The sequence below is a fragment of the Mesoplodon densirostris genome, chromosome 1 (assembly GCF_025265405.1).
Source record: "Mesoplodon densirostris isolate mMesDen1 chromosome 1, mMesDen1 primary haplotype, whole genome shotgun sequence".
Classification (NCBI taxonomy): Eukaryota; Metazoa; Chordata; class Mammalia; order Artiodactyla; family Ziphiidae; genus Mesoplodon; species Mesoplodon densirostris.
Genome location: NC_082661.1, coordinates 57,295,381 through 57,314,529, shown reverse-complemented (window position 1 = coordinate 57,314,529; position 19,149 = coordinate 57,295,381). Strand labels below are relative to the sequence as shown.

Below are 19,149 nucleotides of genomic sequence, written 5' to 3'. Positions count from 1 at the left end.
GTTAACAGCTACTTATAATGGTTCAAACTCTTAAGTCAGCAATTCAAACACTTACAATCGTTTCAGCGATGACAGTCCCCAAAAGGCACCTGGATCTATACTACTAATAAGATTGTTTCGGAGGTCCCTGTTAAAAATAAAATAAAAGTTATTTACATCTTGACACTGTAAGAAATATTTAGGCACACTGCACCTATCTGCTATACAGAAAACAACAATAATAATAATGGGAGGAAATTGAAGCCAAAAAGGTTAAGCCAAAATCATCCCAGCAGTAGAGCCAGAATTCAAAATCAAGAAATCTGGTTCTGAAGCCATTTGCTTTGGTCAATATAAGAATAAAGGTATATGTCAAAAAGATATGTGTCCTAATATTATTCCAATTCAAAGTTATGACTAAACTACAATCTTACACATTATTTCTACAATCTCTTCCTTAGTGTGCTACACTTTAGTTACCAAAATAAATCAGACTATATTTGTCACAAGCATAATTAAAATTTTTAAACCATTTTCAAAAATATACACTCTAAAATTCATGTCATTTGGTTGTTCATATTTTTTCCTCCCGAGGCTTCTATGGCTAGGTTTTCTATAAAACAACATGTTAATTCACAAAATACAGCTCAAAGCAATGATCCACCAGCTCCCTATACAATGGCATCTGATAGCAGTCACAACTGACAGCAGTTCCCTGCTTATCCATGGTGATACATTCCAAGACCCCCAGTGGATGCCTCAAACTGAAAATAATACCAAACCCTACATATACTATGTTTTTTTCCCTATACATACCTATGGTAAAGTTTAATTTATAAATTAGGCACAGTAAGAGATCAACAATTAAATAGAACCATTATAACAATATATTGTAATAAAAGTTATATAAAATTGGTCTCTCTCTCAAAGTATCTTATTATATAAATGTATTGCCTTTTCCATCTTGACTAAGGGCTTAACACACACTGTGGCCATAACTTTTGCCAAGTGAGGTATGACAACAAACCTAGTACAAATTTTCTTCCTTTTTCACAATTTCATGGAAAGAAGATTCATTCTTACAATGAACCTAATCAACCTCAGCATACAATTTTTTTCCTCTCCTTATTAAAGTCAAGAACTTTTACCTTTTTACTTAAAAGAAGCACCTTACAGCTTCTTTTTAGCACATCCAAACTGCCAGCATCAGTATTCTCATGCTTTAGGGACGCTATTAAGTAAACCAAGGGGGACTTGAACACAAGCACTGTGAAACCTCAACAGTGGATCTGATACCCGGGACAGCTACTAAGTGACTCATGGGCAGGATATGCTGGACAAAGGGTTGATTCACATTCTGGGTGAGATGGCGCAAGATTTCATCAGGCTACTCGGAAGAGTGTGTAATTTAAAACGTAGGCATTGTTTATTTCTGGAATTTTCTGTTTAATATTCTCTGACTGTGGTTAACCATAGGTAAATGAAACCATGGACAGCAGAGCCTCGGATGGGGTGGGGTGTCTTCTGTATCCCCATTCTTCTCCAGTGCTCAGCTCTTCCATGCCAGCACACTACCACTGGGGGCACCAGTGAGCGTCACAGCCAGATCCCTCCTCCAGGGTGGATGTGGACCACCTGCTAAGGCGCTACTGTCCTCTGGGTGCCTGGGCTCTGCTGAGATTCCCCAGTTGCCCCATACAAGTGTCCAGCTAACCTCTGTAGAGAGATGACCATCACCCACAGGAGTGCTGAGAAGCAGAATAGTAACCCACTTCCCACATGCCTGCCAGTGGCTGGCCCACAGTTCAACTCTGCTAGACACCCAAGGTAGGCCCATTCATCAGGACTCACTCATAACCTTGCCCAATGGAGGCTTGAGTGGCCTCTGGTCATCTCTCAGAATGCCTCAGGTCAGACTGTGAACAGAAACTCTTTCCAATTTCTCTTCTTCTGCGAGTCTTTCCGGAACAATGGCAACACTGCCTCCTCCGTGTGTGAGCTTCTGACGCCAATCCTCGTAATTATCCATCATTGTCTTCATAATTATTCAGCTTAGGGATACACATGGAGTTGGTGAAACAATACAGAAATGCAGAGCAGTGTTGTGTGAAAGGAGAGAAGGTTAGCGCTCCCCTTGACAAGGATGGAAGAGGCCTCCGGGCCTGACAACATGCATACGGTTAAGGCATTGCCACCTACTTCGTGGCATCTAACCACTGTTTTTGTCACAGAGTGAAGTAAGTCAGAAAGAGAAAAACAAATACCGTATGCTAACACATATATATGGAATCTAAAAAAAAAAAAAAAAAGGTTCTGAAGAACCTATGGGCAGGACAGGAATAAAGACGCAGACATAGAGAATGGACTTGAGGACACAGGGAGGGGGAAGGGTAAGCTGGGACGAAGTGAGAGAGTGGCATGGACATATACACACTACCAAAAGTAAAACAGATAGCTAGTGGGAAGCAGCCACATAGCACAGGGAGATCAGCTCGGTGCTTTGTCACCACCTAGAGGGGTGCGATATGGAGGGTGGGAGGGAGACGCAAGAGGGAAGAGATATGGGGACATATGTATATGTATAGCTGATTCACTTTGTTATAAAGCAGAAACTAACACACCATTGTAAAGCAATTATACCCCAATAAAGATGTTAAAAAAAAAAAAAGAAATACAGAGCAAAGCACAATGCAAACCCAGGGTGGCAGGTACCTCCCCAGGTTCTTTAGTCCCTCACTTAAATTGAGAATTAAAAGGCCTTTCTGAAAGTAGATCCTGGACCACTGGTGCTGCCTGTTATCACAACACTGAGGTGATGTGTCTCAGGATCTTTTATAATTATTGCCCCAGCATGGCCATTCTAGCCTGTGAGAAGCAGCCTAAATTCTCAATAGAAAATCCTCGGTTTGCTTTCTCAAGCATCCAACTTGTCTCCTTGTGCTTAAGAAAAGGACACTGAGGAAGGCTCACTGCAGTGAGCACAGATCCACATGTTTCCTCCCAATAATGAGGGAGGCACATTCAATTTTACTGACACCAGCTAATGAAAACTAACCATTGTATGGCCTGCTTCATAACTTGCTACTTTTTCTAATGGCTCATTCTAACTACATCTAACTAATACAGACAAGCTACAGAGTTAGGGTTGGTTTCTGGATAGGTTTCCTGGCAATTTCACAAAAGCATCCTGATGAAACTGGCCCTCTGCCCCTCACAGTGCTGGGAAGTCACTGCTGTAAACCCAGCACTCTCGATGTGCCATCAACCGTGGGTGGCTTCCAGCACTATCCATGCTGTTTCATACAGGGTGATAGAGGCTGACCAGAAATTCTCGAGAATTCTCCTCTGGAAGCACAACCACAACCAGTGAATCCTGTGCACGTAAACGTCATGCTCACCAGCAAACCCTGTCCTGCCTTTTCTGTGTCTCACTCCCATTCTAACACATCATTCTTCCCTAGCTGGACGTAGAATTGCAATCCCACTCCCGATCCTCCAAATCACAGCCAGGTTCTTCTAAATAAAACTGAACCCTTGGGTACCTTGAAATTCTTTAAATAAAGGAAATGACTATTAAACATAGTATAAAATCTGTGCTCTGATTACCATTACTAAATTGGTATTTCATTGACCCAAACTCAGAGTTTATGTTCCACAAAGATGAGGCCTTTGGGAGGTGAACAGGTCATGAGAGCAGAAACTTCATGAAAGAGGTTAAAGCCTTTGTAAAAGAGACCCAGAGAACTCCCGCACCCCCTTCTGCCAGGTGAGTGAGGCTGCAGGAAAAAGACAGCCAACTAGGAAGTGGCCCCTCACCAGACACCGCATCTGCTGGTGCCTTGATCTTGGACTTCCCAGCCTCCAGAACTGTGAGAAATAAATTTTTGTTGTTGATAAGCCACCCAGCTTATGGTATCTTATTGCAGCAGCCAGAATGAGCTTAGACAGATGATAAGTGGATGAAAAAAGTAAACCATGGCTGAGAAACAGAATTACATTACCTGACCTTAATGATAAAAATCTTTTTAGTAAATTAGAGTTAGCCACAGAATTATTAGGATATTCATAGTCAGACAATGTAGAGACTGCTGCATCTCATTCATAACCACTTACATTTGTCAATAAAGGTAGAGGGTCACGATGCAATTGACCTTCAAATAATTCAGAAAACGTGTATATGTAGGCATATTCCAATATAAAGGGAAAAAATAATGGCATGTTGTTACTAATTACTGGGTAAGTAAATTGGTGATATGGGAGATTACTATGGGAGATTATTCTTTCAATTTTTCTGTATGTTGAAAATTTTAATTAAAAAGTTGGGAACAAAAATAATTTTTAAGTCCCAGAAATTACAACTAATCATCAGGCCCAACTTATTAGTTCCCATTTCCCCTCCCCAACCAACCCCAATCCTATACCTCAAAGAGATAAGATGATTTTAGGAGAAAATTCAATCAATATGTTTTTGACCTATATTACAAGCAAAAAAGTGCTGCAAAAAGAAATATATAATGTCAGTTCCATTTTTTAAAAACATGTTTCCCTTTTCAGATTTTAAACAGTATCTACAACAGGAAGTGATTTAGATAAAGCAGTACATAAATTTGTGGTCAGTGATGTACTGCATGTGTTTCTACAAAATACCTCTCATGAATAACCGAGGACTATAATATGATTTAAAGGTAAACTTTTTCTTCAATAATAAAGAATCCTTGACATATAATATTTAATAACAGCCATATTAATCAGGTATTGCCAAAAGATATTTATAGTCAGATTCTTTAACATCTCCCACTTCCTTTCACCAACCCACAGCTTCCCTAGTGAACATGAGTCTAACATTAGGATCTATGGCTAAATCTGAATATGTTGCATCATTAAAATATAAATGAAAAGGCGTACAAGAATTGCTTAAACAAAATTAAAGGAATATCTTAACTGTTGTTAAAAGAGCTAAGTCCTTTAGGAAAGAATGCAAGGTGTATCAGATAAGATGCTTTTTAGCTGCAAGTATCAGAAACCTTTACTTCAAAAGGCTTTAACAATAAAAAAAATAATTCTCAGGCATTACAAGAAATCAACAAGTAGAGCAGCTTAAATGGGTGGTTCCATCCATCTCTCAGATCCACCCTTCTCAGAATGTCAAGTTTGCCTCCAGGCTGACCCTTAATCAGGGTGTGACATCCTGGTCCAGAAATCACCTCCAAGCACAGAGTCATGAAAAAGAATGGACACTCTCCTTGTATCTTCTTAGGAGCCAAGAAATCTTCCTCAAAGCCTCACAGCTAACTACTCTTCATCTCTTATTGGCAATGCCTCTACCAATCCCTAGAGAAAGAGACGCTGTGGTGACCTAGAGCCATCATTTGGTGTGGAATGAAGGTTGGAAAGTCAAACACATTGGCCACTAAGCAATTCTAGAGTCAGGAATTAAGAGTATATAGGGGAGGTGTGTCACTAAATACTGGCAAATATATAATACAACCCAAGAATGACAATAAAAAATGAAGAGGGAGGTGGAAGAGAGGAAGGATAAATGGGTGGATGGATGAATTGATGGACAAGGTTAGAGACTGTAAACCACATTTGGTTCCCTTGAACGATACCTAAGACACAGTAAGTCTCAAAGGCTCTTTGTTTTAAATAAAGGATCCTCACCTTATTTATCTGATCAGCAACAACTGAGGCTTGACCCACACCCACCTCTCACTCCTCACACACTATACTTTCTCTGAGGCAATCTCATCACTACCTTGTCTCTGGACTCAAATTTGTATCTCTAGCCCAAACTTACCACTCCTGTGAGTTCCCTATCGCATACACAGCTATCTAACTCAACATCCACATCCAGACATCTCACAGCCACCTCAAAAATCAGCATAGCCCAAGTTCAATACCGTATCAGAAACCCTAATCTGTGCTTTATCGAGCCCCCCCAAGTGATTCTGATACACATCAAGTTGGATAACCACCAGTCCAGGCTAGGGCACTGGTCTCTAAACAGAGATTATGGGCTTTAAATTATCTTAGATTTAACACAGCTCCCTACTTCCCCCTTATCCTCACCCCTCATTCTAGCAGTCAGAGCATCTTCTGCTCACCGTGGCTCAGGGTAAAAGCCAAGGTCCTTAACAATGACCTACAGGGACCTCTACAATCTACCCCTCACCCCTCATACCTCTCTGGCCTCACTCGGCTCTCCTTGCTGTTCTTCAAACAAAAGCAGCATGCTTCACAGCACAGCCTTTGCACCTACTATCCCTCTGCCTGTAACGTTCTATCCCCAGGTAACTCAAGGCTCAATCATTTGCGCTAAGCCTCTGCACTATCACCATGCAAAACTTGCATACGCACACAGTGCTGACACACCCAAACTCCACTCCATGTTTTCTTTACCCATAGTACGGTCATCCCTCAGTTCCAGAACCCCCACAAATACCAAAATACAGATGCTCAAGCCCTTTGTATAAAACGGCATAGTACAGTCGGTCCTCCATACCCATGGAAGGTAGAACCCTGGGCAGGGGCGGGGGGCCAGGCAACTGTACTTATGCTATAAAGCTGCTTGCTATGTTTACTATTCTGTTTCTCCCCACTGCAGCAGAAACTCCATGAAGACAGGACCTTTGCTGTGTTCACTAATGAATCCCAAGCCTAGGACAGTGTGGGCGATTAATAAATATCTGTTGAACAATTTTAAATTAGCTACTCAGGAAAGACAATAATGGCTGAGGCAATATTTGTACCAAGTATTGATATTAGGCCAGTTACCTTTTAAATGGTTTTAATTAACATGATATAATAAATCTACATGTTATCCACTGAACGCACTTTTAAAAAAATGCAAATTAATCCTTAAAAAAGGCAGACCATATCCTAGTTTCTACGGTGTCATAAAGATTTAGGTATTATGTCCTAAAAGTAAAAACCTCAAACCCTAAATTAAAGAAAAACTCAATCCAAAGATTCCCACTTAAAAAGAAAAAAAAGAAGCACAAACACTCTGCTACTTTCTTAAAAGGGACAAAAACAAATATTGGGTTGGCCAAAAGGTTCGTTCAGTTTTTTCCGTAAGATGGCTCTAGTAGCGCTTAGTTGTCTTTAACTTCATTCGAAACAATTTGTTAGATTGTATTGTGACAGCTGTCATATCAGCATGAGTTTAAAAAAAAAACTCATCGGGCTTCCCTGGTGGCGCAGTGGTTGAGAGTCCGCCTGCCGATGCAGGGGACACGGGTTCGTGCCCCAGTCCGGGAAGATCCCACATGCTGCGGAGTGGCTGGGCCCGTGAGCCATGGCTGCTGAGCCTGCGCGTCCGGAGCCTGTGCTCTGCGACGGGAGAGGCCACAACAGTAAGAGGCCCGCGTACCGAAAAAAAAAAAAAAAAAAAAAAAAAAAAACCTTATCAAAATTGGTGAATTTTTGTGTAGCCATTTTAATATTGAAGAGGGAAGAAAAAAGCAACATTTTCGGCATACTGTTTTAGTATTTCAAGAAAGGTAAAAACGCAACTGAAACACAAAAAAGATTTGTGCAGTGTATGGAGATGGTGCTGTGACTGATCAAACATGTCAAAAGTGGTTTGCAAAGTTTCCTGCTGGAGATTTCTCTCTGGACGATGCTCCACGGTCAGGTAGACCAGTTGAAGTTGACAGCGATCAAATTGAGACATTAACTGAGAACAATCAATGTTATACCATGCAGGAGATAGCTGACATACTCAAAATATCCAAATCAAGTGTTGAAAATCATTTGCACCAGCCTGGTTATGTTAATCGATTTGATGTTTGGGTTCCACGTAAGTTAAGCGAAAAAGACCTTCTTGAGCGTATTTCCGCATGCAATTCTCTACTTAAATGTAATGAAAACGTTCCATTTTTAAAATAAATGGTGACGGGCAATGAAAAGTGGATACTGTACAATAATGTGGAACGGAAGAGATCGTGGGGCAAGCGAAATGAACCACCACCAACCACACCAAAGGCCGGTCTTCATCCAAAGAAGGTGACGCTGTGTATATGGTGGGATTAGAAGGGAGTCCTCTTCTGATGAGCTCCTTCCAGAAAACCAAACAATTAATTCCAACAAGTACTGCTCCCAATTAGGCCAACTGAAAGTAGCACTCGATGAAAAGCGTCCGGAATTAGTCAACAGAAAACGCATAATCTTCCATGAGGATAATGCAAGACCGCATGTTTCTTTGATGACCAGGCAAAAACTGTTACAGCTTGGCTGGGAAGTTCTGATTCATCCGCCATATTCACCAGACATTGCATCTTTGGATTTCCATTTATTTTGGTCTTTACAAAATTCTCTTAATGGAAAAAATTCCAATTCCCTGGAAGACGTTGAAAGGGACCCTGAACAGTTCTTTGCTCAAAAAGATAAAAAGTTTTGGGAAGATGAATTATGAAGTTGCCTGAAAAATGGCAGAAAGTAGTGGAACAAAACAGTGAATACACTGTTCAATAAAGTTCTTGGTGAAAACGAAAAATGTGTCTTTTAGTTTTACTTTAAAACCGAAGGAACTTTTTGGCCAACCCAATACGAATGATGGAAAACAAGCAAGCTCCCAAATGAAAACCAAACACTTAGAAGAACAAAGTGGTAAGCCTAAAGAAAAAGGATCCATTCTAGATGGAGTCTGTAGGAGTGTGTCCACCTGCACCTGTTTTACTTTGTGGAACACTTAATACATCCAAAAAAAAGAAAAAAGAGAAAATTAATCCTCTTAAGAAGTCCATTCTTCATCCCAAAAGAACTGCCAGGACAGCTTGCCTTGCAGGTTTACTCGATCTCTGGGGTTTATCTGCTAGCTAGCTCAACCCCCCGGCCAGCCCTGTTATTCTACCCTAAGTGCCCTACCCCACACTACTAAGCCTATCCCTTATTCTGCATGGCCTGGCCACAGTAATTTTAAGGCCAGAGCTTTAAAGTTTTGGCCCTAGTCTGAATAATTTCTTTACCTATCACTTGCTTTTTACACCACATCCCTTTCTGCTATATTTTTAAGTTGTCTGATCTGTTTGTTCTCATTTTCAGGGGTCTCTAACTAGCCAAAGCAGGCTGCAAACATTTGGCTGGCTATGTCTCTCAGGCAGAATTCTCCCAGGCAGGGTGTCAGTGCAAGTGGCTTTATTCAGGAGGGGACCTCAGAACACACTAACAGGGAAGTGGGGAAGTGAGCCCAGAAAGAGAAGAGAACCAATAAAGGGGGCATTGTTCAGGCGATCTCTGCTGTGCTCAACTGATACTCAGCCCCCTGGGCACCTGTGGAAGGCAGTCTAGAACACACTCAGGGTCGTTCCTCTTGGGGTGGTTACCCACCATCTGCTTTCAGTCACTGTTTGAGGGTTGCTGAGGCAGGGGTGGGCGAGTGGGGCAGCTTTCATTTTAGCAATGGAGCAAAGAAAGCTCTCAGGTTTTGCATTTGGAAGACTTAGGGAGAGACACTGAAGGGCGAGTGTTGAAAGAATAAAGTCTGTTACAGTGTTTTCAGGTGATTTCGAAAATTTTGAAAATGATGTCATTATACAAACATGAAGTCATTTATCTGGCTAGCTATGTCTTAAGTTGGGTTCCCCAAAAGCAGCTCAGGACACTTCTAAAGCACTTCCTGGCAAACCAGCAGGTTGCTGTAGAAAGAACTCTCTCTCACTCACTCTCTCTCTCTCCCTCTCTGCTAACAAACCCCAGTGGGTATTCTGCTGCTCCCCTGGGAAACTCTAACAGAGGCTCCTAGCCCATATGCCTCAATGGCCACATAACCAGTTCTCCTGCTCTACATCATGCTGGATCCTGCGAAATTGGAATTTTGCTTCCCCAGGAAAGAAGCCTCAGACGCCCCTTGCCCTTGGATCCAGAACTTTATATTGGTTTCATGTGATCTTTTTCCCTCTCTCCCCTCATCCCAGGTAGGGATAGAGAGGCGAGCAAAGACAGAGCCCTTTCCTGGGGACCCACCAACATGTAAGCTCTTTCTATACTCCCTCTAACTCTCCAATTAGCCCAGGGAAGGTGTATTGAGGTGAAGAGGAATTTTCTTTTTCTTTTTTTTTTTTTTCTTTTAAACCTGTTTCAAACCTCTTTTTTTACATTTAGGGTAGGACTTCAGGAACTCACTGGTCAAAAACTGAGTCCTTTTTTCTGTTCTGTCATCCCTTCTCCTGAGGTAGAGTAATTAGGAAACAGGCAGGGAAAATACACATCGGTTAATCTATCAAAATGCTACAGCATTGTCAGAGGCTGAACTGTGTCCCCCCAACTGTCTCATATTGAAGTCATAACCTCCGGTATCTCAAAATGTGACTGTATTTGGAGACAGGGTCTTTAAAGAGGTAACTGAGTGAAAATGAGGTCACACAGGCGGGCCTTAATCCAATATGACTGGTGTCCTTACAAGAAGGGGCGATTAGGACACAGACACACACATAGGGAAGACTTCGTGAAGACACCAGAGGAAAACAGATGGCAACCTATAAGCCAAGGAGAGAAGCCTGGAACAGATCCTTCTCTCATGGCCCTTAGAAAATACCAACTCTGCCAGGGCCTTGATCTTGAACTTCCAGCCTCCAGAACTGTGAGGAAACAAATGTTTGTTATTTAAGCCACCCAGTCTGGGGTACTCGTTACGGCAGCCCTAGCAAACCAGCACAACGATTACACTCACAGAGATAGTTTTGGGCTCTATTTCAGACAAAAGTCCTAAAGTCTCTGCAGTCCTGGAAGAGAAGCCACCTAGATACACTACTGATTGTGTAAGAGCCAGAAGCAAACTGGAGTCCATGAGAAGCATTTTACAGGGATGAAAATCACAGAAGGGTACAAGAGATATTCTTTGGGTTTAGTCGCAGGATGAGGACAGCAGTGCAAAGACACAGAGCAGGTTAGAAAGCTAGGTAACCAGGCAGAGAGGGAAAATGAGAAGCATTATGGAAACAGCAGAAAGTATGAAGATATTGTTCAAGTAGTTGGTATGGAAAATACTAAACATATAGTCTTTAAAATTAGCAAACCAAATCAGAAAGCAGCAACATGGTAGAAACTATGGTTTTCATGGTAGAAAGACGGTGCTGTGCCCTAGGGGAAGGAAAGCCCCCAGTCCCCTCCCACACCTTCCTCTCCGAGGCCCCTGCACCAACACCCGACTTCCAAGCCCAGGTGGAATAATGGGGCAGTGCTAGGGAAGGTCTAGAAGTCGGCAACCAGCCTTGGGTAATGAACTCCCACAAAAGGGTCAAGCAACTGGCTAAGGGCTTTCCTTGGTCTACCTTGTGCTCTGGAAATCAAGTGAAACAAAGGCCAGGGGCATTTCCACGAGAGGCCACGGGGCCCTTTGCAGCCTCTGGTCCCAGGAGGAACGTGGAGGAGGAAGGAGCACCACCCGGCTCGTGCCCACAGAGGAAGGCCCTGTGGGTGGGGTGCTTCCTCTGGGACGCTTGCCCCTCTCCTTCCTTCTCGGGGCCAAGTCTTCCAAGACTGCAGTCAGAGCCTAGCTCTACCATCTCTGTCTCCTTCTGGCTCAAGTGGGCGGCTCTCCTGCAAAGACAGTGTGAGAAGCACCCATCCCCTCAGGCACGCGCGACCCGCCTCCACGGCAGTAATAAGGCCAAGGTTCAGGCCTAGGCTTGGAAGTGTACATAGAAAGTGCTAAGCATAGGGCATGCTTAGGTAAAGATGATCCCCAACAGAGGAAGCCCAGTCCCAGAGTCATCACTGGGATTTCAGGCTGAAGCCCCCATCAATATAACAGTCTTTCAAAGTCCCCCAGTGTGTGTGTGTGTGTATATATATACACATGTATATACATATGCAGATTATATACATATATGTACATATATACATGCATACCTGTACACATGTGTGTGTGTTTCTCTCTGGCCCTATATAAGAGAGATGGTGTTCTGGGATTCTGGTATAAACAGCCCCCTGGCTGAAAACAACAGCAACATTTTAATATCATCTAATATGTTGCTGGCAACTTAATGTTTCTAACATGTACAGGGATTTATTTTCAACAAATGGCTAAAAATAAGGCCAAAGACAAAGGAAATTTAAAAATAAATGTAAAAAGGATGGTAATTCACACCACAGCACAGAACTTTAGCTATGCTATCCACCCTTCTGATGTACATGAACCACCACAGCAATCCTGGTGCCAAAAGTAACCTGTGTTTCTAAACACAACAGACACCACTTAACATCTAGGAGTGCCTGTCATCCTTCCTTGGAAAGGGCAAACCGCACTGACCCTGCCATCATTCTGAGCCCCTACTCAAAGCCTGACAATGTGCTACATGCTAAGGGTATCTGTCAGGCACAATGACTCTTCTTGCAAGGAACAGAAAACCAAACAGGAACAGGCTGCCTCATTCAACTCTAACAGTCCAGAGGGAGTCATACTTCGGCGAGGTCCCGCCAGCTCCCCTACGCTCACCCTGATGGGCCTACCCCACACTCCTCAGTGTGTCGGCTCCGGCCCAAGCCCGCAGCATGGTGGGTTCCGTACCGGAAGTACAAGCATCTTTTCTGATGAAAGTGAGGAAATTCCTCTCCCCAAAGCCCCAAGCAAATCTCAACTCAGTTAAATTGGGTCAAATGCCCATTCCTGAACCAGTGACCATGGAATGTGTGTGGACTATCCTATTAAGATAAGGCCTAGAAATGAGGTGCAGCCAGCATCCTCTGAAGCACATGGACTATGTGGAACAGAACATGAAGGCCTGAATGAAAACAGAAAAAAAAAAATCTGAGAATTAAGCACTGCTGTGCCGAGATCATTTTACAGGTGTGTGTGTACACACACGTGTATATGTATACATATGCATACATGAATGCATTGCTATATATGTATATGTAAATGCATATACACACACACACACACACACACATATATATATATACACACACACACATATATATATATATAAAGCCTAATTTAAAGATGTTTGATCTTAATGAAAAGAACAGACCTGCATAAAAGGATGAAGAACTCTGGATGTTACATGCTTAAATAACACATCTGTGATCAAAGCAATAAAGTCCTGTGGGAATCAATTGTGGCAGAAGACACTAAGTAAAATAGTCAAGGAAAGGCACACAGAAGGAGAAAAAGTGAAGCAAAGAGAACTAAGAAAATGAGGAAAGTCTGTTATCCAACAGAAATGGAGGTGCTCACTGTGACTGGCTCCCTGATGTAACCGAAACGTTATCCTAAGTGTATGAGTAATATGCGAATTTGAAACTTGATCCTAGAATAGCATTCAGCACACAAGCAATTAAATATCCATTTTTAATCCATTAAAAACTCACCAAGGCAAAAACTAAGTGCTACTTGTCACACATCTTATCAGAAGCAAAACTAGACCTCATCATGAAGCAAAAGAGAATTAGCACATTCAAAGACGACTGAATAAAATAGTCAAAGTTGATCCTAAAGTACTTCTCCTGGATACGTGGGTTTTTTTTTTTTTTTTTGATTCTACTGGACTATCTTATAAGGCACACACATTATGACAGAATTTCAAAATAGCATTGAGGCTTTAAAAGCCACTGGTCATCAAACTATGATGCATGGCCTGTTTTGTAAATAAAGTCACATGCACATCGATTCGCGTATGCATTCTCAAGATACTGGCATAACTGGGTCACCGTGACAGAGACCATATGGCCCACAAAGCCTAAATTATTTAATATCTGGCCCTTTACAGAAAGTTTGCACTTCTGTGTTTTAATGAATTGTTTTTTAAAATGCAATTCTGAAATGTTTTATAATAAAATATTGGGAAAACTCAATTTTGAAAAGTTGAGAGTTTAGTAACAGACTTACAATGAAAATGCAGTGAATAAAATACCAATAAGAGATGATAATAAAAGAATACTCACAATCTTTCAAGGAGATTTAACCCAGAAAATGAGCCATTCTTCAGCTCGGATATTTTATTGTTACTCAGAATCCTAAAAATGACACACACAAAAAAAAAAAGGTAAGTTGCCTTCATTAATTTATTCATTCTATAATTTTATTGAGACCCTCCTGTGCCCAGTGCTGGAGAGACACTGGGTGATAAGACAACATACACTAGCACTTTGAGGGAAATAGTTAGATTCTTTCCTCATATTCTATACAAGATAAATCCCATAAGAACTAAAGATTAAGAGTGCAAAATAAAACTGTAACTTTACTGACAATTAGGTGAATATACATAAATTAATGAATGCCGAGTCTGAACCTTCCAAAAACTCTTGCCAGGTTTCCCTTGGGATCAACAGTAAGTGATTGTAAGACTGACTCAAATTAAAGTGAAAAGCCTGGCCTAAAGCTAAAAGGCTTTTGTGAGGCTGATATCTGCTGCTTTGGAAAAAAAAAAAAAGGTAAGTTGCCTAATATATGTACACCATCAATATCAAAGTAATTTAGCTTGTTATGTTTAAATTTAAATATGAGGAATTCTAAGAAGTCATTTATTACCCAAAGAATTTTTGAGATGCCTGACAAAAAAAAAAAGGAGCTTCTTTCTCTGAGAAATGATCCAAAATAGCTAACTTGCACATCTTGTCACATCTTAAATTGTTCCTGTCACACTGAACCAAAAACTTTGAAATAAAAAGGGAGAGAAGTCAACACAAAATAGCTCTTAAGTTCAGTGTAAAACTAAAGAATGCCACGTACATTAACATAATTAATCAACTTACATAAGTTGAATACTTAAAAACTGGAAACAACAGAAAAATGCAGAACAAGTGCTCTACAAAATACTGACTTTAAAAGAAATACAGTATCTTCTAGATACCATTTCAATAATGCTGAATATTACTTGTAACTTAACCATATACAAATCTGTACTGTGTGAAAATATGCTTTTTGCACACACTCACAGACACAGGTAGCTGTATTACAATACTACATCTCATGTAATAGGATGATGTTCTTAAAAAAAATGAACTGGAAACAAAGATTTAAAAGAAGTCCTAGTTGGCAGGACTTGCCTAAGAGCAGACAATGTGTACATGACCTTGCTTCCTCTCAAGGCTTTGTAACCATGCTCCTTTTGCAGCTTGGATGCCAACACAGTAAGTCTCCTACGTACGAACCTTCAAGTTGTGAACCTTCAAAGATGCGCACATGTGTTGCACAAGTGGTTGCACTTTTAATGAAGACCTGATGGAATTGGAGGCCCAGAGAAAGGACTAAGAGAGACAAGAGGAAGAAGTAACTGAAGAAATTTATGACACAGGAAATGGCATGGAGATTTTCTTTACTTCAGGGGACACTGCTAGTTTCTGAGGCACAGGACCCGAACATAGAACGGTACATGAAGGTTGCAGCAGCCGTTCAGAATGCAATCCAGTGCTATCATGTCATCTGTGAAGAGAAAAAAAAAGCTACTATCCAGACATCACTGGATCGTTTTTTCAAGAGGGTAGATAGAATTGAATCCAGCAAGGAACCAGAACCTGTGCCATCAACATCGGGCATGAGTGAAATTGCACCTTGCCCTCAGTCTCCTATTGTTGATGATCCTTTAGCTCTACCATCTCCCATCTCCCACCTCCTCTCCCTCCTCCAGTCAGTAACTCTTCTTGCCTGTTCACTCGATGCCAGCCCTGTATGCCAGCTGTTGTACTGTACTACTGTACTTTTCAAGGTACTGTGCTGTAAGATTAAAAATGTTTTCTTTACTTTTTGTGTTTGTTTGTTTTTATGTATTATTTGTGTGAAAAGTATTATAAACCTATTACAGTATAGTACTGTATAGCCAATTGTGTTAGTTGGGTACCTAGGCTAACTCTGTTGGACTTAAGGACAAACTGGACTTACCAATGCACTCTAGGAACAGAACTCGTTCGTATGTACGGAATTTCCATACAGGAGAAAATGCAAAAGCTACCTTATTTGGGGGAATGACACCCAGATAAGATAAATGAAAAAACCAAGGCATAGAAAAGTTAAATTAATGGCCCAAGATCACACTAGCGGAGGCAGAGGCACATGTGAACCCTGGCACGCTCCACTCCAAACCCCACACTCTTCAATATACACCAACGTTGGTCAAGAGCCACTCTTACTGGCATTTTAGCAGAAAATTCTCCATCCCACACAGTGTTGCAACTTTCATGGGCACCCTCACACTGCGTACAGGCTGAGTGCTGCCCCCCACCTGGGACGGTGCCACACTGTATAAACAAATGTTAACAGAGAACACCCCTGGGTCGTAAGATTTCAGGTATTCATTTTCATTTTGTCTACTCTCATCTTTCTTTTAAAAAAAAATCCACTATGTGTATGAAAACAAGCAAAATCAGCCATTTGACTGATTTTCTTTGGCTATAAGTGGAATTTTTTTTTTAATCCCACTAATGCAGGTTAACATTTCACAGCATTTTCGTGAGATGATTAGGGGCTTCTAAAGTCAAGCATACTTGTGCTTGAAGGCCGGCTCTATCACTTTCAAATTACACTAGTCTTGGGCAAGTCACTACATTTCTCTGTAACAGAATTCCTCATTCATAAATGGGAAGAACAGTATCTACCTCATATAACTCTAGAAGGAAAGCAGAAAATGCCTAACATACTCAGTGAGTATTAAGTTTAAGGTTCTATTTCCTTGGTTCTAAGACACACATCTTCCCTCATTTTAATGTTTCTGAAATCAAGATGTATCTGTCAATCAAAGTACATTACTATGTAGTATTTTCTCTCTCCAAGATGTTACTAAAGCAAGGATGGTGACCAAAAACATGCCGGGCTGGGGGGAAGGGGGGAGGGATAAATTGGGAGATTGGGATTGACATATACACACTATTATATATAAAATAGATAACTAATAAGGACCTATTGTATAGCACAGGGAACTCTACCCAATACTCTATAATGGCATATATGGGCAAAGAATCTAAAAAAGAGTGGATATATGTATATGTATAACTGATTCACTTTGTTGTACACCTGAAGCTAACACAACATTATAAATCAACTATGCTCCAATAAGATTTTTTTTAAATGCAAATGAAAAATGATTCATATCCTCAAGGAATTTACACTTAGCAAAAAAGAAATAAACATCATAATCACATTCAGAAATGCAAGTTGGAATGTGAACTCTACATACTCAATCAGCAAAGACAGAATTTAGGTGCCAATATAAAGCTTAATATTCCATTCTTACACCTTTGAGCAATTTTCACATTAAAAAGACCAATAGCATGAACTACAAGACTTTGTTCATTTTAACTAAGCATATGTAATCTTAAAACAAAATAAAAATTCAAATTCAAAAAAAGCCAATTAAAACAACATCTTCTCTAATCAAAATTACAAAAGGTTTTTTTAAGTAAGGTGGTAGGCACGGGCAAAAGCCAACCTGGACTTGGACATGGCCACAAGGTCCCTGGAACAATATTTCTCCAGCTGCCTAGCAGTCCACACCCAAGAGCCACCAGCCTTGCTTTCCTAAATAGGCACTGATCCTAAGCTAACAAGTTACCAAATCTGACAAAAAAATATATTCAATGACCTTATTCAGACATGATTTATAACAGACAAAAACTGGAAACGACCAAAGAGTTCAGTTTGTGTAAGAGGAGTAGTTAAATGATGGTACACCAAACAACAAAATGTTATACATCCATTAAAAAATGATGCTTTTAAAGGAAACTTAATAAAAAGGAAATTGTTTACAATCAGTTAAAAAGCAGAAAACAAAACTGGTATCATTGATTGAAAAGAATGCAGAGAAAAAAAAAAGACTTGGAAGAAATACATCATAACAATCACTATCTTAGTGATGAGGTTTCTACTTCTCTTTCATTCTTCATAATCTTGCAGTATCTTTTGAAATATCTAGAATAACTCTTATTTTTAAAATATACTTTCTGGGGGCTTCTCTGGTGGCGCAGTGGTTGAGAGTCCGCCTGCCGATGCAGGGGACGCGGGTTCGTGCCCGGGTCTGGGAAGATCCCACATGCCGCGGAGTGGCTGGGCCTGTGAGCCATGGCCGCTGGGCCTGCGTGTCCGGAGCCTGTGCTCCACAACGGGAGAGGCCACAACAGTGAGAGGCCCGCGTACCGCAAAAAAAAAAAAAAAAAAAATAGATTTATGTAGTGACTATTTGCAACTTAAAAGGCAGTAGTGCAAAGAACAATAGTGTTGATATCTAGAGCCCAAGGTTTTAATTGAGACCTCACAAGTAATAAATGATTCCATCTGTGACAAGTCACTTCATTTTTCTAGGTAGACTTCCATTTCATCAATTTTAAGACAGAAAAGATTAGGCCAGAATGATCACCAAGCTCCTTCCAGCTTCTTTTAATTTTCTATAATTATTCATGTTGTAATGAGCAAAGCTGTCGAACTTGATGGTGACTGAGAATTTACAACCAATAAACCAAAAGTAAGGAAACAAAGGAAAACAACACAATCTACCAAGCTCAGTGCCGTTACTATCCTGTTTCTGAATGAAGAATGAAACCCACATATAGAAGTAGCTTGGGAAAAACTGCCAGGGTGGTAACTGAATTATACTCACTTAGATTCGGTATTGCTTCAGCAAAAGGACTGTCATTTGCTCAGTCATAAAGGCTTTAGCAGAATAAATGATAGATTTTATTGAGAGTAAAAGGGAAGACATTTCATCACACTTAAAAAGTTATAACTGTAACCTTAAAAATAGTTTCAATATATTTAGTCTACATATTACTCGATGCGTTAAAGGATTTTGTGCAAGAAAACAGGATCAGTGTGAATAAATCTACTCTTCAGACAGCTTTTACACTCAATTTTGAGACAGAGGGACTGTGGAACTAGCAAATGCATAATATCACGTAACACATAAACCTAAAACCTATTCATACTCATTATTTTTGCTGACATCTTTGAAATTTCAAACTTTCTAGGAGGTAACTAAATGAAAAATATAAAACATGACTAGAGTTATAAAGCTTATTATACATACCCATTTCTGTTCTATACTAATGATGTTACCACATTATCTATAGACAACACCTCTTGAAGTTAAACACAAGAAAAGTTTGTTGTCCATTGCTACCATTTAACACAGAAACAAGTTAGTTCAGTATATCATGTATGCTGAAACATGAAAAAAGGAGTAAGACAATGCAGACATGTTTTTTAAAAAAATCAAAAGTTTATGGAGCAGAAAGAAATAA

At 40.5% G+C, this 19,149-nt stretch overlaps 1 protein-coding gene and 1 non-coding gene across 5 annotated transcripts in view; one reads left to right on the top strand and one right to left on the bottom strand.

Annotated features, from left to right (window-relative positions):
- The window catches only part of ADGRA3 (adhesion G protein-coupled receptor A3), a 125,934-nt gene that overhangs the window by 79,663 nt on the left and 27,122 nt on the right, over positions 1–19,149 (bottom strand). For 3 of the 4 annotated variants that reach the window (XM_060103610.1, XM_060103619.1, XM_060103591.1), the window contains exons 2-3: positions 13,867–13,938; positions 56–127 (exon numbers count right to left, since the gene is read on the bottom strand). In XM_060103610.1, the coding sequence (XP_059959593.1) occupies positions 56–127; positions 13,867–13,938 (144 nt within the window). The remainder of the gene's footprint in view (positions 1–55; positions 128–13,866; positions 13,939–19,149) is intronic. The other variant, XM_060103601.1, reaches the window with a different exon arrangement.
- LOC132501821 (U6atac minor spliceosomal RNA) lies at positions 2,079–2,204 on the top strand. The gene has a single exon (XR_009534327.1). It is a non-coding gene; the product is annotated as a U6atac minor spliceosomal RNA (small nuclear RNA).